Genomic DNA, 16979 nt, shown 5'->3' on the forward strand with positions numbered 1-16979 from the left:
TAATGAAGTGCTGTGTTGTAGTTGTGGGTACTAGCTAGGGCTGCGGCACTAGTGTTGTCATGAGGGCTGCTGTTAGCGTGTTAAGGTCGTCATGACTCGACAATAAAGTTTAAGTGTCAGACTTTGTAAGCTTCTGTTGGGACTAGTGTTTACCTTTTTTTTGTACCAAAATGTATTTAAATACTTTTTGATACCTTTCAAAATAAAGCGGACCACTCAAAATGTCATTATTGGCTTTATTTTAACAGAAAATCTAACATGAAACATACTGTACGTTTCTAATTGGATTCAAAGGACTTTGGCATTAAATAACATAGTGAACAATACTGAACATACTAGACAACTTCTCATTTAGTAGTTAGTAAGCAAACGGGTTACAAAGGCTCCTAATTTGGCTGCTGACGTATGCAGTAACATTGTGTCATTTCTCATTGTATTATTTTGTCAACATTATGAGGGACAAGCGGTAGAAAAAGGATTATTAATCTACTAGTTAATTTACTGTTAATATTTGCTTACTTTCTGTTTTAACATGTCTTTAACACTTCTGTTAAAATGTAATAATCACTTATTCTTCTGTTGTTTGGATACTTTACATATGTTTTGGCTGTTACTATTATTTGGGTATTGATGCAATACCTAGTAGTTACAGGCCAGGTCATGTATTGGTCCTTCTGTTTCCAGAGAAGTATTTTCTGAGTTTATATACAATAAAAAAAATTACAAAAGATTTTGTGATTATTTACTATGGCTCTTATACTTGGTAATGTTTCAGTCGATATATGTATAGATCCTCCCATTTGTTTACATTCAGGAGCACTAGCTTGCTGTTAGCGGTTAGCTATAGCGTCATCCTACAGTGTGGAGTGAAGCATGTTTAGCTGTTTTTCGTACTGCAGGGATGATATGTGTAAGAAACATAGTTTATTTGTCGTTATGGAGGTGAAGATTTAGTGGTTTAGAAGTAGCTAAAACACTGCAGAGGGACATTAGCCGCTAGCTATGTTTTAAAGTACCGCTTGCAGAGCTGCGCTTCAGTGTTTATAACTTCACTTTTATAATTTGTTTTTAAGCCATAATACGTACATTTTCCCTCTTCTGTCTTTACACTGTTTGCGCTTGAAAGTGCTCTGTGTGTGTGTGTGTGTGTGTGTGTGTGTGTGTGTGTGTGTGTGTGTGTGTGTGTGTGTGTGTGTGTGTGTGTGTGTGTGTGTGTGTGTGTGTGTGTGTGTTTGTGTGTGTGTGTGTGTGTGTGTGTGTTGACTCACATGCCCTTTGGCTCATATACGGTGTACCATCATATCCATGAAGAAAAAAATACAGGTGTTTTTCAATGGCAGTATAGTACATTTTTTTTAAATTAATTAGTACCGTGGTACTTTATTAGTACCGGTATATCGTACAACCCTCGTTGGGACGCTACATTACTTACAATATTTTTCTTGCACAATATCACCACCAAGCACTTGTTGCAGGTGGCTGACACTGCATTCATTTAGTACCAAAATGAGGCACCAATAGTCTAGTTACTATTGTTTGTGTGCACCGGTGCCAATATGGAACTGGGTTTGGTACGTATCCTTACTTTTAACCATTAAAAATGTGTGTGGGTCAGAAAGTCTTGTTTTTATCCATATGCAAGTTGGACATTCATCACAATAATGTATCCTGGTTAGGGACAAGTGTGAAGAGTGCTCAGTAAGAACCATTATTAATGCAATGCATGCATTAATGATCCATTTACACCAGTGGTTCTTAACCTGGGTGCGATCGAACCCCAGGGGTTCGGTGAGTAGGCCTCAGGGGTTCGGCGGAGGTCACACATCCGACTCATCGTGTACATAAAAACTTCTCCCTATCGGCGTATTATGGATACGGCAACAGCCGAAGTCACACTGATTTGCAGGTGTGTAATTTGTTGTGAGTTCATGCACTGTGTTGGTTTTGTTCTTTGAACGAGGTGATGTTCATGCACGGTTCATTTTGTGCACCAGTAAAAAAACATATACATTTGTCTTGAATTTGAAAAAAAAAAAAAACATTTTATTTTTCACTAAAGAAGGCACAGTGTCACAGGGGTTAGTGCATGTGCCTCACAATACGAAAGTCCTGAGTAGTCCTGAGTTCAATCCCGGGCTCGGGATCTTTCTGTGTGGAGTTTGCATGTTCTCCCAGTGACTGCGGGGGTTCCCTCCGGGTACTCCAGCTTCCTCCCACCTCCAAAGACATACACCTGGGGATAGGTTGATTGGCAACACTAAATTGGCCCTAGTGTGTGAATGTGAGTGTGAATGTTGTCTGTCTATCTGTGTTGGCCCTGTGATGAGGTGGCAACTTGCCCACGGTGTACCCCGCCTGAGATGGGCTCCAGCACCCCTGCGACCCCGAACGGGACAAGCGGTAGAAAATGGATGGATGGACTAAAGAAGGGTTCGGTGAATGCGCATATGAAACTGGCGGGGTTCGGTGCCTCCAACAAGGTTAAGAACCACTGATTTACACTATATCCATGATCAGGGGTCTCAAACTCAATTTGCCTGGGGGCCACTGGATGCAGAGTCTGGGTGAGGCTGGGCCGCAAGAAAAGATTTCTTAAAAAAATCATTTTTAAATGTCTTTATTTTTATTTTCAACACAAAATAAAATCAAAATATAAATGAACAAAATGAGAATTAAGTAAATAAATCAGTAATAACAAGAGAGGAGGAGTCTAGCAAAACTCCTAGCCATTATGGACAACACCTCCCACCCACTACACTCGGACCTTGCGGGGAGGATGAGCACGTTCAGTGGAAGGCTCAGACTCCCAAAATGCAACACGGAACAACACAGGAGGTCCTTCATACCGACAGCCATCAGACTGTATAATGCATATGTTCCTTGACTGCACTTAAATGTAGAGTATATGTAGAATATATTTATATTATTTATATATTATATATATAATATATTATATATATTATATTATTTATTGTTATTCTTGTCTATTGTGAGCGAACTCGAACTGTGGTGCTGAATTTCCCCCAGGGATCAATAAAGTACTTTCTATTCTATTCTATTCTGTTCTAACAATAATAATTTGATTTCTCCAGTCAGCAACAATGTATACACATACACATAATGTGCAACCCGGTTCAATCTCTCATCTCCCTGGTATTTTGCATACTCCTCAGCATGTCTAGTGGTATAATGACGTTTTAAATAGTTTTTCTTGTGCACTGCAACTTTCTCTGTGCAAATAAGACACGTTGGGGTGTCCCTGTGCTCAACAAAGAAATATTGCATCTCCCACTTTTCCTGGAATTGTTTTTGCTCATCACTAACCTTTCTCTTCTCTGCAGGCTTTGAAAAACACATGTTTGGTGTTGTGGAATATATTTGTATTTAACCGACGCACGGAGAATAATGTTATTTCCGCAATGTGTGTCGTTCCGCTTTTCCTCCCGACAGCAACACGGCGGTCGGCGGAAGGTACCGGGAAAAAGTGACGGCTCCCGGAGTGTTATATGGCGTCATATAAAATATATGTAGTGTTTATCGTGTGAGGCAATGCAAATTAAACAATAAAAAAAACATAACGGTTTGAATTGGTCCAGGTTATCGGGGACTTTATTACTGACGGGCAGTCAGTAATAACTCGTCTCCATGGCAATGTTTCTCTCGCTTTCACTCATTTGCCGATTTTCCACTAACGCAGGGGTATTTTGGACCCAAATAACAAAAATCGTCTCTGTCTGGAGCCAACGGGAGGGGGCGGGGCGGGGGCGGGGGTTCGCTGTGGAGTTTACAGCGAGAGAGAGAGCGAGCGAGAGAGAGAGCGAGTGAGTGAGGGAGAGAGTGAGGTAGAGCGCGTGCGAGTCTCGTGGAAAAGCAGCAAAACGTTTCTCTGCTTGCATCACGCAAGTGACGTCAGTGTTCGGCCCTCGAGAGCCATATACCACACCATGATTGGTAGATTCCTTGTAGCCCGGTAGAGTTAGGGCTACAAGGAATTCTGGGTATTTGTTCTGTTGTGTTTACGTTGTGTTACATTGCGGATGTTTGTCATTCTTGTTTGGTGTGGGTTCACAGTGTGGCGCATATTTGTAACATTGATAAAGTTTTTTTTATACGGCCACCCTCAGTGTAACATGTGTGGCTGTTGACTAAGTATGCATTGCAGTCGCTAACGTGTGTGTGTGTGTGTTGAAGCCGCATACATAGTATAGTTGACTCAATAATGAAGTCCTCAGTAATGTTGACGGGTAAAAATTGGGAGGGTTGGCAAGAATGCTTCAGCCCCGCTCACAACGCTGTCAAGCGCCATTCATATAAAATTGGCAAGAATGCTTCAGCTCCGCACACAACGCTGTCAAGCGCCATTCATATAAAATTGGCAAGAATGCTTCAGCTCCGCACACAAACATTAAACGTTCATATTAAGGTCCGGGCCGCACAATAACGTCTCGCGGGCCGCAATTGGCCCGCAGGCCGCATGTTTGAGACCCCTGTCCCTGATGAAATCATTCTAATGTGTCATCACCCTTCCTTGGCTAAGCTTGCACTGAAAGACATCACATTTTTTAAAAAGTTGCTAATTGCTTGTCAGCAGGAGGGCGAAGGAGAAAGCAAATCCCACGTGAAGGTCTTCACATTCTTTGCTCTTCATAGCTCAAATCCAGTTGACAGTTTTATGAGCATTTTTATGAGCCTGTCATAAAATTACCCATCATATGTGAAAAGCAGCAGGAGCTTGGCAGTGTGTGTGGAGCAAACCACTTGATAAGATCAGAACAATTACATTCCAAGCTTGGCTTCAGTGAAGAGAAAATGTTAACATTGTATGCACTTAATTAATTGACATTAATTTGAGTGAGGTGAAAAAAGCATAGACCAGCTATGCCTATTGACTTTTCTAATGCCGACCATGAATCTTTTCCCAGGAGGATTATGACAGACTGAGGCCATTGTCCTACCCGATGACCGATGTCTTTCTCATCTGCTTCTCTGTGGTTAACCCTGCCAGTTTCCAGAATGTGCGTGAAGAATGGGTGCCTGAGTTGCAGGAGTATGCACCCAGCGTCCCCTACCTGCTTATCGGCACCCAGGTGAGTCCTCACCAGAATGTTCATCCTAACTGCCCTTATGGCGTACTACGTGGTCAACTTAGATATTTAAACATGTAGTAGGTCATACTGTAAGTCAGGTTTTGAAATGACCTTGAATTGATTCCTCTGGGTGGGAAAAAATGATCCGATTCTCCGATGCATCACGTTTAGAACATGGGCAATTAATGAATCGATGGACAAATGTCCAAACATCAATTCTTTACGTATGTTAAATAAAGCAATACAGACAGTTCTAAAATGCGTCATTAATGCTAATGTTCTCTCAATGTGAGTCCTAGATTTGATTTTAACCACAGACTGTGAGCTATTATTCTTTTAACAGTATGTGTTAGCTTGGCTAACAACAGAAGGTTAATCAGAACTGCAACCACCCAAGTAGAGGAAATTAGCAGGTAGATTAATAAGTCAGGAGAGACAATAATAATCACACAGTACATATACAATATATGTATGTATGTATTTGTATGTATATATCTATATATGTATGTATATGTTTATGTATATATACAGTATATACACATATAAATATATATATATGTGAACGACTCAAGCTGTCGTCCGGGTTCTCAGGACCATCAAGGAAGGACATTGTCGCGAGCAGGGTTGACTTCTTTATTTTGCAATAAAGCTGAGCTTAGGTCAGGTCGCTTTTCCGCTGCGCCTCCCTCTGCTGCTCGCTCCGCCGTCTGCTTCCAGCCTTCCGCGTCGCTGTCTGCCTCTCGCGCTCAGCATTTGCTTCTCGCTGGCTCCTTCTCTCATCTCCGCCTCTCTCCCCCATGTCCGCAGCTGCCGCCCTCTTATACAGTCCACGAGGATTATTAAATTGTGCCCAGCTGAGCGCTCCACGCACCTGATGATAATTGCGGCGTCGATCTCGGCGCGCTCTGCCTCGCTGCTCGCTCGCCGTCCACGCCTCCTCGCCGCCATCTTGGAGCGGGCTCCGGTGTGCCCTGCCTCGCTGTTGGACTGCAGGCCACGCCTCCTCGCCGCCATCTCGGAGTCAGCCCCGGCTGGGCACGCCTCGCTGTCGGTCTGCCGGCCCCGCCTCCCCACAATATTTATGTATTAGGGCTGTCAAACAATTTAAATATTTAATCGCATTGTTCATAGATAACTCAAAATTAATTGCGATTAATCGCAGATGTACATAATTTTTCATCATTAATAAGTGTACCCTAGACAGATAATTTTTAAGTTTTGACAATATGAAAGGACATTTAATTTGCTTTAATGAAATGTGTTTAAAACAATATGCTTTTTTAAACAGCTCAACACAAAAAGAACAACCATGATTTAATTACGTTAAAAAAAATTGCCTTATGTGTGGTGTCTTGCCAGATTTTGTATTTTGTAGAAATACAGAATTTTCAATTCCTGCTTTAGAAGCACTTGTATTCAGAGGAGGAGCTACACTGCCATGTTTAGACAAGTTTCATGCATAAATAACACAAATTGTTATGATCATGCTTTCATTGTCAAAGATGTTTTTGTAATATCCACCCATCCATTTTCTACCGCTTGTCCCTTTTTGGGGTCACAGTGGGCTCCTAGAGCGTATCCCAGCTGTAATCTGTGATATTTCTACCTGAATAAATTATTCTGATATTCTGTACATTACATGTTGTACAAGTTAATGGTCTTCATATTTCTGCATGGCAATGTTTTAACCTTCTGTTAATTAATAAAATGTAATATTCAGCCTGCTAATCATTCTGTAATTGAGGACTCAACTAGAACACATTATAAAATAATTTACACAATATTCCAGCCAGCCAGAATTTATTTTTCAAAAGTATTAAACTACAAATGAAAGTGAAACAAAACATTTACAATAACATTACAAAGTACAGTACAAGGAACTGAGGTGATTATAACTATTGATAGTTAAAATGTAAAGCCAATGTATTTTTTTACAGTAGGCTTTTTACCTGGAGCAGACGTAGAGGATGATGATGTCGCTGTTATCGTCACCCAATGTTTACGCGATTTCTTCCCTCGTGTTGTTGGCTGCAGCCGAGTCGCTAAAGGTGCCAAATGCATGAGTTGCAGCCGTACATCTAACTTGGCTGCACTCTTCAGCCATGAGAAAAATCTTGTGTTTAACCCTGTGCTTCCTCAGATTGGAAGTATTCCCGCCACTTGCCTTGATTTTTACACCACAAATACTGCAGCGAGCGTAATCTGCATCGCATTTGGAAAAGAAAAGCCACACCTAAGAGCGTTTTTTTATTTGGCATGGTTGGGTTTTTGTCATGAAACTTTGATAGGTTGCAAGATTACCAAGAGCATGTCCGCTTCGAAATCACCTGTTTTCCTCTCAAGTGCTAGCAACTACTCGCCACTCGCAAGCGCCAATTCAAACAGACGTGACGTCACGCGCAACCCAGGCACAGAAACATGGCACCGCTGGATCTTACGTGAATCGGTGCCCGGCAGTACCGGCTGGTTTTGGTCCGTGCCAGAAAGGTTCTGGATCCGGTGCCCATCCCCTTTGACAAAGCATGATTGTAGTGTAAGAAATTTTCATTTTGTAAATGCAGTTAAAAATACAGGAAGTGATGGCAGCCCCCGATAGCTTCAATCAGCATGCAAAATGAATAGATGAATGAATGAAGTGTTTATACACTGAGACATGGTTCGCACACAGAGGCATATTAGGCACAATGTAAAAGTTCTTAAACCAAAAAGGTTGCAAATAGAGGCAAGGTTCCACTCTGCATATTTTGTTGTTGTCTTGTCCCCAGAATTTCCCCCACTGTCTTCTTTTTTTAATTTTATTTCTACACCCTCCTGCTCTGGTCCGGCTGCGCTAAACACTACATATATCCAAACATTTATTTAAAAATAAATACAACGATTTATAACTTGTGAAATCGCGCAGGCAAGATTTAAATACAAACCCCGTTTCCATATGAGTTGGGAAATTATGTTAGATGTAAATATAAACAGAATACAATGATTTGCAAATAATTTTCAACCCATATTCAGTTGAATATGCTATAAAGACAACATATTTGATGTTCAAACTGATAAACTTTTTTTTTTTTGCAAATAATCATTAACTTTAGAATTGGATGCCAGCAACATGTGACAAAGAAGTTGGGAAAGGTGGCAATAAATACTGATAAAGTTGAGGAATGCTCATCAAACACTTATTTGGAACATCCCACAGGTGAACAGGCAAATTGGGAGCCGGTGGGTGCCATGATTGGGTATAAAAGTAGATTCCATGAAATTCTCAGTCATTCACAAACAAGGATGGGGCGAGGGTCACCACTTTGTCAACAAATGTGTGAGCAAATTGTTGAACAGTTTAAGAAAAACATTTCTCAACCAGCTATTGCAAGGAATTTAGGGATTTCACCATCTACGGTCCGTAATATCGTCAAAGGATTCAGAGAATCTGGAGAAATCACTGCACGTAAGCAGCTAAGCCCGTGACCTTCGATTCCTCAGGCTGTACTGCATCAACAAGCGACATCAGTGTGTAAAGGATATCACCACATGGGCTCAGGAACACTTCAGAAACCCACTGTCAGTAACTACAGTTGGTTGCTACATCTGTAAGTGCAAGTTAAAACTCTCCTATGCAAGGCGAAAACCGTTTATCAACAACACCCAGAAACGCTGTCGGCTTTGCTGGGCCTGAGCTCATCTAAGATGGACTGATACAAAGTGGAAAAGCGTTCTGTGGTCTGACGAGTCCACATTTCAAATTTTTTTTGGAAACTGTGGACGTTGTGTCCTCCGGACCAAAGAGAAAAAGAACCATCCGGATTGTTATAGGCGCAAAGTTGAAAAGCCAGCATCTGTGATGGTATGGGGGTGTATTAGTGCCCAAGACATGGGTAACTTACACATCTGTGAAGGCGCCATTAATGCTGAAAGGTACATACAGGTTTTGGAGCAATATATGTTGCCATCCAAGCAACTTTACCATGGACGCCCCTGCTTATTTTATCAAGACAATGCCAAGCCACGTGTTACATCAACGTGGCTTTATAGTAAAAGACTGCAGGTACTAGACTGGCCTGCCTGTAGTCCAGACCTGTCTCCCATTGAAAATGTGTGGCGCATTATGAAGCCTAAAATACCACAACGGAGACCCCCGTACTGTTGAACAACTTAAGCTGTACATCAAGCAAGAATGGGAAAGAATTCCACCTGAGAAGCGTAAAAAATCAATCAATCAATCAATGTTTATTTATATAGCCCTAAATCACAAGTGTCTCAAAGGGCTGTACAAGCCACAACGACATCCTCGGTACAGAGCCCACATAAAAAATGTGTCTCCTCAGTTCCCAAACGTTTACTGAGTGTTGTTAAAAGGAAAGGCCATGTAACACAGTGGTGAACATGCCCTTTCCCAACTACTTTGGCACGTGTTGCAGCCATGAAATTCAAAGTTAATTATTATTTGAAAAAAATAATAAAGTTTATGAGTTTGAACATCAAATATCTTGTCTTTGCAGTGCATTCAATTGAATATGGGTTGAAAATGATTTGCAAATCATTGTATTCCGTTTATATTTACATCTAACACAATTTCCCAACTCATATGGAAACGGGGTTTGTATTTTAAATAATCGATTTATAAATCAAATCATAGCCCCTGAATCGTAATCATAATCGAATTGTGAGGTGCCAAAAAGATTCCCACCTCTATCACCATCCACATGTGCTACACAATGAAATAAGATTGAGTGCAAGTCTGTGCTAATATCAATATTTTTCTCACACTAAATTTCACAGATTGACCTACGTGATGACCCCAAGACCATTGCCAAACTCAATAATATGAAAGAGAAACCTGTAGTGACTGAGCAAGGGCAGAAACTAGCAAAGGAGGTGTGTATGTTTGGAACAGAATCTGAAGGTGTTTAACACTGGTATTGTATGTGAGATGTACTCATTTCTGGAGTTCACTGAAATGACACTTTTGGCATAAACTAAACTCAAACCAATCTGTTAAAAATGTATATTCATATTCATGTAAAGAACCTAAACAATCTGTAAAGACTTCAGTGATTTTTAAATGAAGCTATTCTTTTTTTTGTACTTATTCCTTGCAGTGTCACAGCGGCTTAAACCTTTGCAAGATGAGCAGTTTATACATTATCCGACCAGCTCCTTTATTATAGGGCTATTATGTTTCAGTTTCCATTAACTTAGTAAATGTGAAAATTAATTTAACTGTTTTTTATGTCAAATGCACTGTTTTTTAAAGTTGCTAGTGAAACAAAAATACATATAAAACTGCATCAATATACACTACCGTTCAAAAGTTTGGGGTTACATTGAAATGTCCTTATTTTTGAAGGAAAAGCACTATACTTTTCAATGAAGATAACTTTAAAATAGTCTTAACTTTAAAGAAATACACTCTATACATTACTAATGTGGTAAATGACTATTCTAAATGCAAATGTCTGGTTTTTGGTGCAATATCTACATAGGTGTATAGAGGCCCATTTCCAGCAACTATCACTCCAGTGTTCTAATGGTACAATGTGTTTGCTCATTGGCTCAGAAGGCTAATTGATGATTAGAAAACCCTTGTGCAATCATGTTCACACATCTGAAAACAGTTTAGCTCGTTACAGAAGCTACAAAACTGACCTTCCTTTGAGCAGATTGAGTTTCTGGAGCATCACATTTGTGGGGTCAATTAAACGCTCAAAATGGCCAGAAAAAGAGAACCTTCATCTGAAACTCGACAGTATATTCTTGTTCTTAGAAATGAAGGCTATTCCACAAAATTGTTTGGGTGACCCCAAACTTTTGAACGGTAGTGTATATAAAATATAGATGCATCAATAATCAAATCATAGCTCCTGAATCGTAATCGAATCGTGAGGTGCTCAGAGATTCCTTCTTCTAGTAGTTTACAGTTTATGGTTGTGTGAGGAAAGCAAGGAAGATTTCTTAAATGTCATTTTGTCATGCTTTAAAAAAAAAATATTGGTATTGTTGAATAGCAATATGTTTAAAAAAAAAAAAAAAAAAGTCATGACACAGGTAAACTTGTATTTACCAGATTCTCAATGAGCTGAGCAAATTTGAATGTTATCCACATTATTCACATCCAAATTCTCTTTGACGCTTGTGAGCCACAATCGCCTTCTTTCTTTTTAGACAATCCCTCTGTCTACACTGTTTTTCACAACTGTGCAGATACAGTAGTACTGTAGATGTTTTTATGTTTGCTCAATTCTGACAGCCACAAAAACACTGCAAAAGTTAATCATTTAGTTTTAGCAGAGATGCTAACTGTCCCTTTCACATACAATATATTGTTGTGATTTTCTCTACCATTGCTGACATTCTGCTTGTTACAAGAAAACACTTGACATGAAGCACACTGCAACTTTTGCAAGAAAATAGTTATATGGCTAATCTGTTATGAAGTGTGCTAATATTTATTTCAATTACTTTACAATAGAGAGACTTTTGGAGTATTTAGAAAGTTTAACCTTTTTGTTTTCCAATGTGAAATACACAAGTGAATTCATTAATTTACTTAATTTTATTATTTTCATTCTGGACCTCTGATTTTCCTTTTGTCTTTGTACCTTTTTGTCCGTATGGATATGAAATGGTTTTAAAAGTCTTAAGGTCTTAGGTTTGACTTGTTGAAACCTGCAGAGACTCTGCATGTTACAAGAGAAATTAACAAGTAGATTAATAATAGTTTTGAGAAAATGACACAAGAAATGACAAAATATAATCACAAATGTCAACAGCAAAGTTTTGTTTTAAAATGGATCTATTATCATTTATGTGCCAACTAATATATCATGACATATAATATTGTAAGAATTTGCAATATACGGTATATTGCGATACAGATTTTAGGCTTTATTGCCAATACCTACAAATTTTCGAAGCTAGGTTTCAACAGTGAACCATCTTGTTGTTGGGTGACTGTAACCTACAGATTAAGATTGTAGAAAATGGATTTATACTTGAAACTGACTTATCTTTTCTTTCCTACTGCGCAGATTGGTGCATGTTGCTATGTGGAATGTTCCGCACTAACCCAGAAGGGCCTGAAAACGGTCTTTGATGAGGCCATCATTGCCATTTTGGCTCCCAAGAGGAAGAAGAGCGCTCTGAAGAGAAGACTGGGACCCAGTTGCATCAACTGCTGTCTGATCACTTGATACACACACGTGTCATTATGTGTCTTAGACTTACGGAATGACGTCAGCTAAGCAGAGGACAACAACAGAGTGACTTTTTAAGCTGCAAGGCACTCGGAGGTTCATGACTTTGAAAGAAGAGTTTACTGCATTACCACAGCACAATATCCAAAAGACTCTTCTAATTTTAGTTGTTTTAATCTCTAAAATACTTTTTCAACATTGAGTATGATATATTTGCCTTTAAAATGGAGATTTATGCTTCATTAAAAAAAAAATATTTCAGAAAATGAATTACTTTTGAGAAGGCCTGTCAAAGGAAAAATGGTAACGCAGAAATCAACCATAACCATTTTTGTCCTGTCACTTTCTCTAATTCGTCAGCGAGCTACAGATAAACCAGGTGTTTTATGAGTGTGAGGTGAGTCTCCCTAAGAGCCACCAGAAGACTGTAGCAGCTTGAGCAAGATGAAGAAAAACATCTGTTTCACACCTGCTCGGCGAGCTTCAGTCATGTTACAATTAAAATTTCTTCATACCTCTGACAGTGAGCAACAAGAGCCAGAAAATATGCTCCAGTAAATATTTTTGTGTTTCCCGGAAGGCCCCAGACAGTTAATGTTCTTGGGCTTTAACCCCTTGATTAAACCACATGTGCTTATGTATAAGGGGTAACAACTCAGTCGTAAAGTGAAATGTTGTATCAACAAAATATTTTGGACCTAGAACTGTCTATTTTTAAATGTAGTATTTTCTTTAGGTGTACTTTTATCACTTTCACAGTATGATAGCAGGATGGTCAAATGGTCTTTTAGGAGTGCTGCATACATAACTCCCAAAGAAACAAATCACACAGACTGTCATCAAAAATGGGTGGCAAAAAAGACCTAATTCTACTGTACTTTATATTAAAGATGAAGCACACTCTTCTGTTCTTAACACTGCCCCTCTTCAAGCACAGTGATGGGCTTGCAGGCACAAACTTGAGCACAGTTTAGCGTTATACCAACTCACAATCTATAGAGTGGGGGAAATAATTATTTGATCTGAACAGTCTGTCATTTTTGATTATTTCAACAGACTGTGAACAGAAACAAACATTAAATGTACTAGAATATTTTGTATTTTGATTGAGTGAAAAAATATTTGGATCCCTAAGCAAAATGACTTAGAGAAAAACCCTGTCTGGCAAGCACAAAGTCTGACGTTAGTTTGAGTTTGCACACATCTCAGGTGTGATTTTGGTGCAGTCCTCTACAGATTACAGAAGGTTTGGAAGTCAATTTAAAGATTCCGATATTTTGTAAGACTAGCTAGGACCTGAAGTGCTTCTTCTTTAAGTCATTTTTGTTCTTCCCCAGGCCGTATATTGTCATGCTGGAATACTAATCCATGACCCAGCTTCATTGTTCTACCTAAGGCCAGGATTCCATCGTCAATGCGGTGAGGTCGTCCTCTACCTTTGGCAGAGAAACAGCCCCAAAGTAGAATGTTTCCACCTCTATGGTTGACAGTGAGTAGTATTCTTCTGTCTCCAAACACGACAAGTTGAGTTGATGTCAAAGTGAATTTCGAGCTTATCTAACAGAGTTAATTTCCTTCAATCCCTGGCCAGTTAGTCTTGCTAGTTGGTCAGGGATCAAATACTTATTTCAATTACAAATCAAGATATAACCTTTTATATAATGATTTTGGTTGTTATTGTTTCTGGAACAAACAAAAAAAACGCTACCATAAAAATATTCACTGTTCATGTCTTTTTAAGGAGTTAGATTGATAAAATCAGCAACATATCAAACAATTATTATATCTCCACTGTACATGCATCCAGTTTTACGATTTGATTACAATGCTTGTGATTGCAATTGTTAACAGTAGCTTTTTCAGGCAATTGTTAACAAAAAAGTTATCTGGAATTACATTTGTAACATTTTTTTCCCCTAAAGAGCTATAATGAAGGCACTAAATCAAGATGCAATAGAACTGCTTGGGAAAAAAATATGGTTAGCTTGCCAATAATATACCTGTTCTGGCTGAAGACCAAAAAAACTAAATCAGAAATCCCCACTGACTGACCGCTAGATTACATTAGTTAAAAAAATGTTTTTCATTTACAAATAGAGTAATGTAAGTCATTAGTTGCCAAAATGATTCCACTTCATCTTGTTTTGTTACTTTTAATGCAATGTGACTGACTCAATGCCTATGGACGATTCACATGAAAACATGTGGTTAATTTGCAACTAGGGATGTAACAATATGAACATTTAATATCAGGGTTTTTGTGAACAAAATGATCACGGTTTATATTATTGCAGTATTGTTGAATGTGCTCAAGATGTACTTATACACACACTGAAATGTTTTGATTACAAAAATTAAGATAAATAGACCCATTGTTAGAAAGCCGACTATTTTGCATGTTTTGCGTTTCTTATGCTCCACTGACAGATACCCTACTAAAGAGTGTTCTGGCAGGCGTTGTGGTGTCCTACTCTGTTCAGCGGTTCTTGAACGCACCATAAAAACACCGCCATGTCATATTTCTCTGAGTGTATATCGATCACTATGGGCTAAGTGAGCACAGCTTTTAGGTTCAATTTGCACAATTCAATATCTTAATTGCTCAGGCAGCAATGTGTTTATACAAGCTGAGATTGGGCTATGTCGTATTCATGTCAGCATTTAAGATCAGTTCGTCTCTGAGTTTATTCATCAAAGCGTGGCTATCAATCATTGTTTTTTGATCATTTGAATTTAAAACGATAAAACTACCCGTTCAGTTTTTCCGCAGTTAACATTAATATCGTTACATCCCTATTTGCAACCAATAGAAATGAAGCTAGTTTACATTCAAAGCCAAAAGGATGCAGCTTTTTTACAAACAGTTTTGAAATTGTTAAAGAGGTCACTGCAGCCCAAATGGGTATCCGCCAAAGCCTGACTGGTCTATTGTGCTTTATTTGGTTGCAATGTGAACCCTCCAAAGCTGGTTTAATGTTAAAATTTCCACACTACTTGTTGTGACTGAGAAACCACTACTTTTTCACACTTGTAATGACAAACTATGAATGATAGTGAAACTACTTCTACCACCATCATTTTCAGGTTGGATCAAAAATCATACAGCTCATCAATTTGACCAAAATCCACTTAAAAATCTTAATTTTCCAACTCCAGTTCTTGCTATCTTCTAAAACATAGAGTAAGTAATACAAACTACAACATATTTAAAATTTACATTGAATGTTGTTTACCAGCCCGATGGGCACTGCACGAGTGTCTTGCAAAACAAAGTTTCCAGTAAGCCAAACATCCCAGAAAAATTGACTGCTTGTGTTCTCTTGGTATGTTTTTTAAAGTGCCATCTCTAGCAAAAGAACAGTAGTTCTTTTCAGTATCTGATGCGATTGATGCTCCTTTTCTCTACCCCAGCTTGCGCGATTGTATTGTCATTGTGTGTTGTGGGGTGGGGTGGGGGTCGTCTTAGGCCCCAAAACGCTGCAGCAATCAGTGCATTGATGCTCCATGTCTGCTCAATAAAAGTGTAAACTGTTAAAACGCTTTCTTGGTTGGTTTACTTGGGAAAGTAACATGATGTAACATTTATGGTGACATTCCTAGTTTAGCATGTGCATTAGGAATGCATTCGAACAAGAATGAGTTATTGTGAAGGCAGGTTACTCAGCTGAATTTACACTTGAAGACATAATTGTTTTTCCCCTTGTGGGATGTGTGCTGGCAGTGTAAATAGGAAAACAAAACAAGCATTGACTTGAATGGTCAGATTCAAATCAGGCCTTGATCTACACAAATCAGATGTGAATGTGGTGAGGGATGTCTTGTCTTGGTTTTTTCTGTCTTGTGATTTGCATGTTTTAGTTTGAAAAGGAACTCTCCTCTCGTTTCAGGTCACTTGCCCTTCCTTTTGTGTCATCAGTCTGACGTCATCCCTGTTCCCTGATTGTTTCCACCTGTTCCCTATTACCCTCATGTGTCTTATAAGCCCACTCCTCCCTTTGTTCTGTGCCAGATTGTCTCGTTTATTCGTACTATCTAGTGCCCATGTCCATGCCTTGCCTTGTCTCCTGCTTATGTTCCTTGATCTTGAATCCCTTCGTGGCTATTTTGAGTTGTCCTTTCTTCCTCCTCAGCAGAGTGATTTTTGTTATTGAGTTTATTCAGCCGAAGTGGTAAGTTATCAGTTATTTTTCATTCCTTCCTCAATTTTTGAGTGACTATTTTTGTTAAACTTTATTATTGTAGAATTTTTCATAGCTGTTTCTTCCTCCTGTTGGAGCGTTTTTTGTTAATACATTTTATAGCATATACTGCGCCAATTATAGTTTGTCTTTGCTTTTGTGTTTTCCTCCGTTCGGAGTGATTTTCGGTTGTTCCTATTTTTTTGGAACCTTTTTCGCCGATTAGTTTTTTGGGTTAAATATAGATTTTGTATTCCTTGACTTTGGAGGTGAAAGAAGCTGCCAAAATAAAAGCCTGTAAAAGTTCCCTACTCTGCATCTGAGTCCAATCCTTTTTACCAAGCCCTGACAGTGAATGATTGCAGTGACTACAGTTTAAGCAGACAGGTCAATTTAGTAAACGTTGTCATTGTTAAGCTGACATTTTCAAAATGCCAAACACACCTGTCAAAAATCTTAACAAGTGAAAGCTTGCAGATGTTAATGGGGAAAAAACAACACCTCACTGCGATTTGAATGGTAAGTCC

The 16979-nt window shown here is 39.0% G+C and overlaps 1 protein-coding gene across 1 annotated transcript in view; it reads left to right on the forward strand.

The window, feature by feature from the left end:
• The window catches only part of rhoq (ras homolog family member Q), a 31125-nt gene extending 14500 nt beyond the window's left edge, over positions 1 to 16625 (forward strand). Inside the window, exons 3-5 of the mRNA XM_062058795.1 lie at positions 4923 to 5087; positions 9861 to 9956; positions 12110 to 16625. Of these exons, the coding sequence (XP_061914779.1) occupies positions 4923 to 5087; positions 9861 to 9956; positions 12110 to 12271 (423 nt within the window). The 3' untranslated portion in view covers positions 12272 to 16625. The remainder of the gene's footprint in view (positions 1 to 4922; positions 5088 to 9860; positions 9957 to 12109) is intronic.
• Positions 16626 to 16979: the final 354 nt, after the last annotated feature.

Source organism: Entelurus aequoreus, linkage group LG09, assembly GCF_033978785.1.
Source record: "Entelurus aequoreus isolate RoL-2023_Sb linkage group LG09, RoL_Eaeq_v1.1, whole genome shotgun sequence".
Lineage (NCBI taxonomy): Eukaryota > Metazoa > Chordata > Actinopteri > Syngnathiformes > Syngnathidae > Entelurus > Entelurus aequoreus.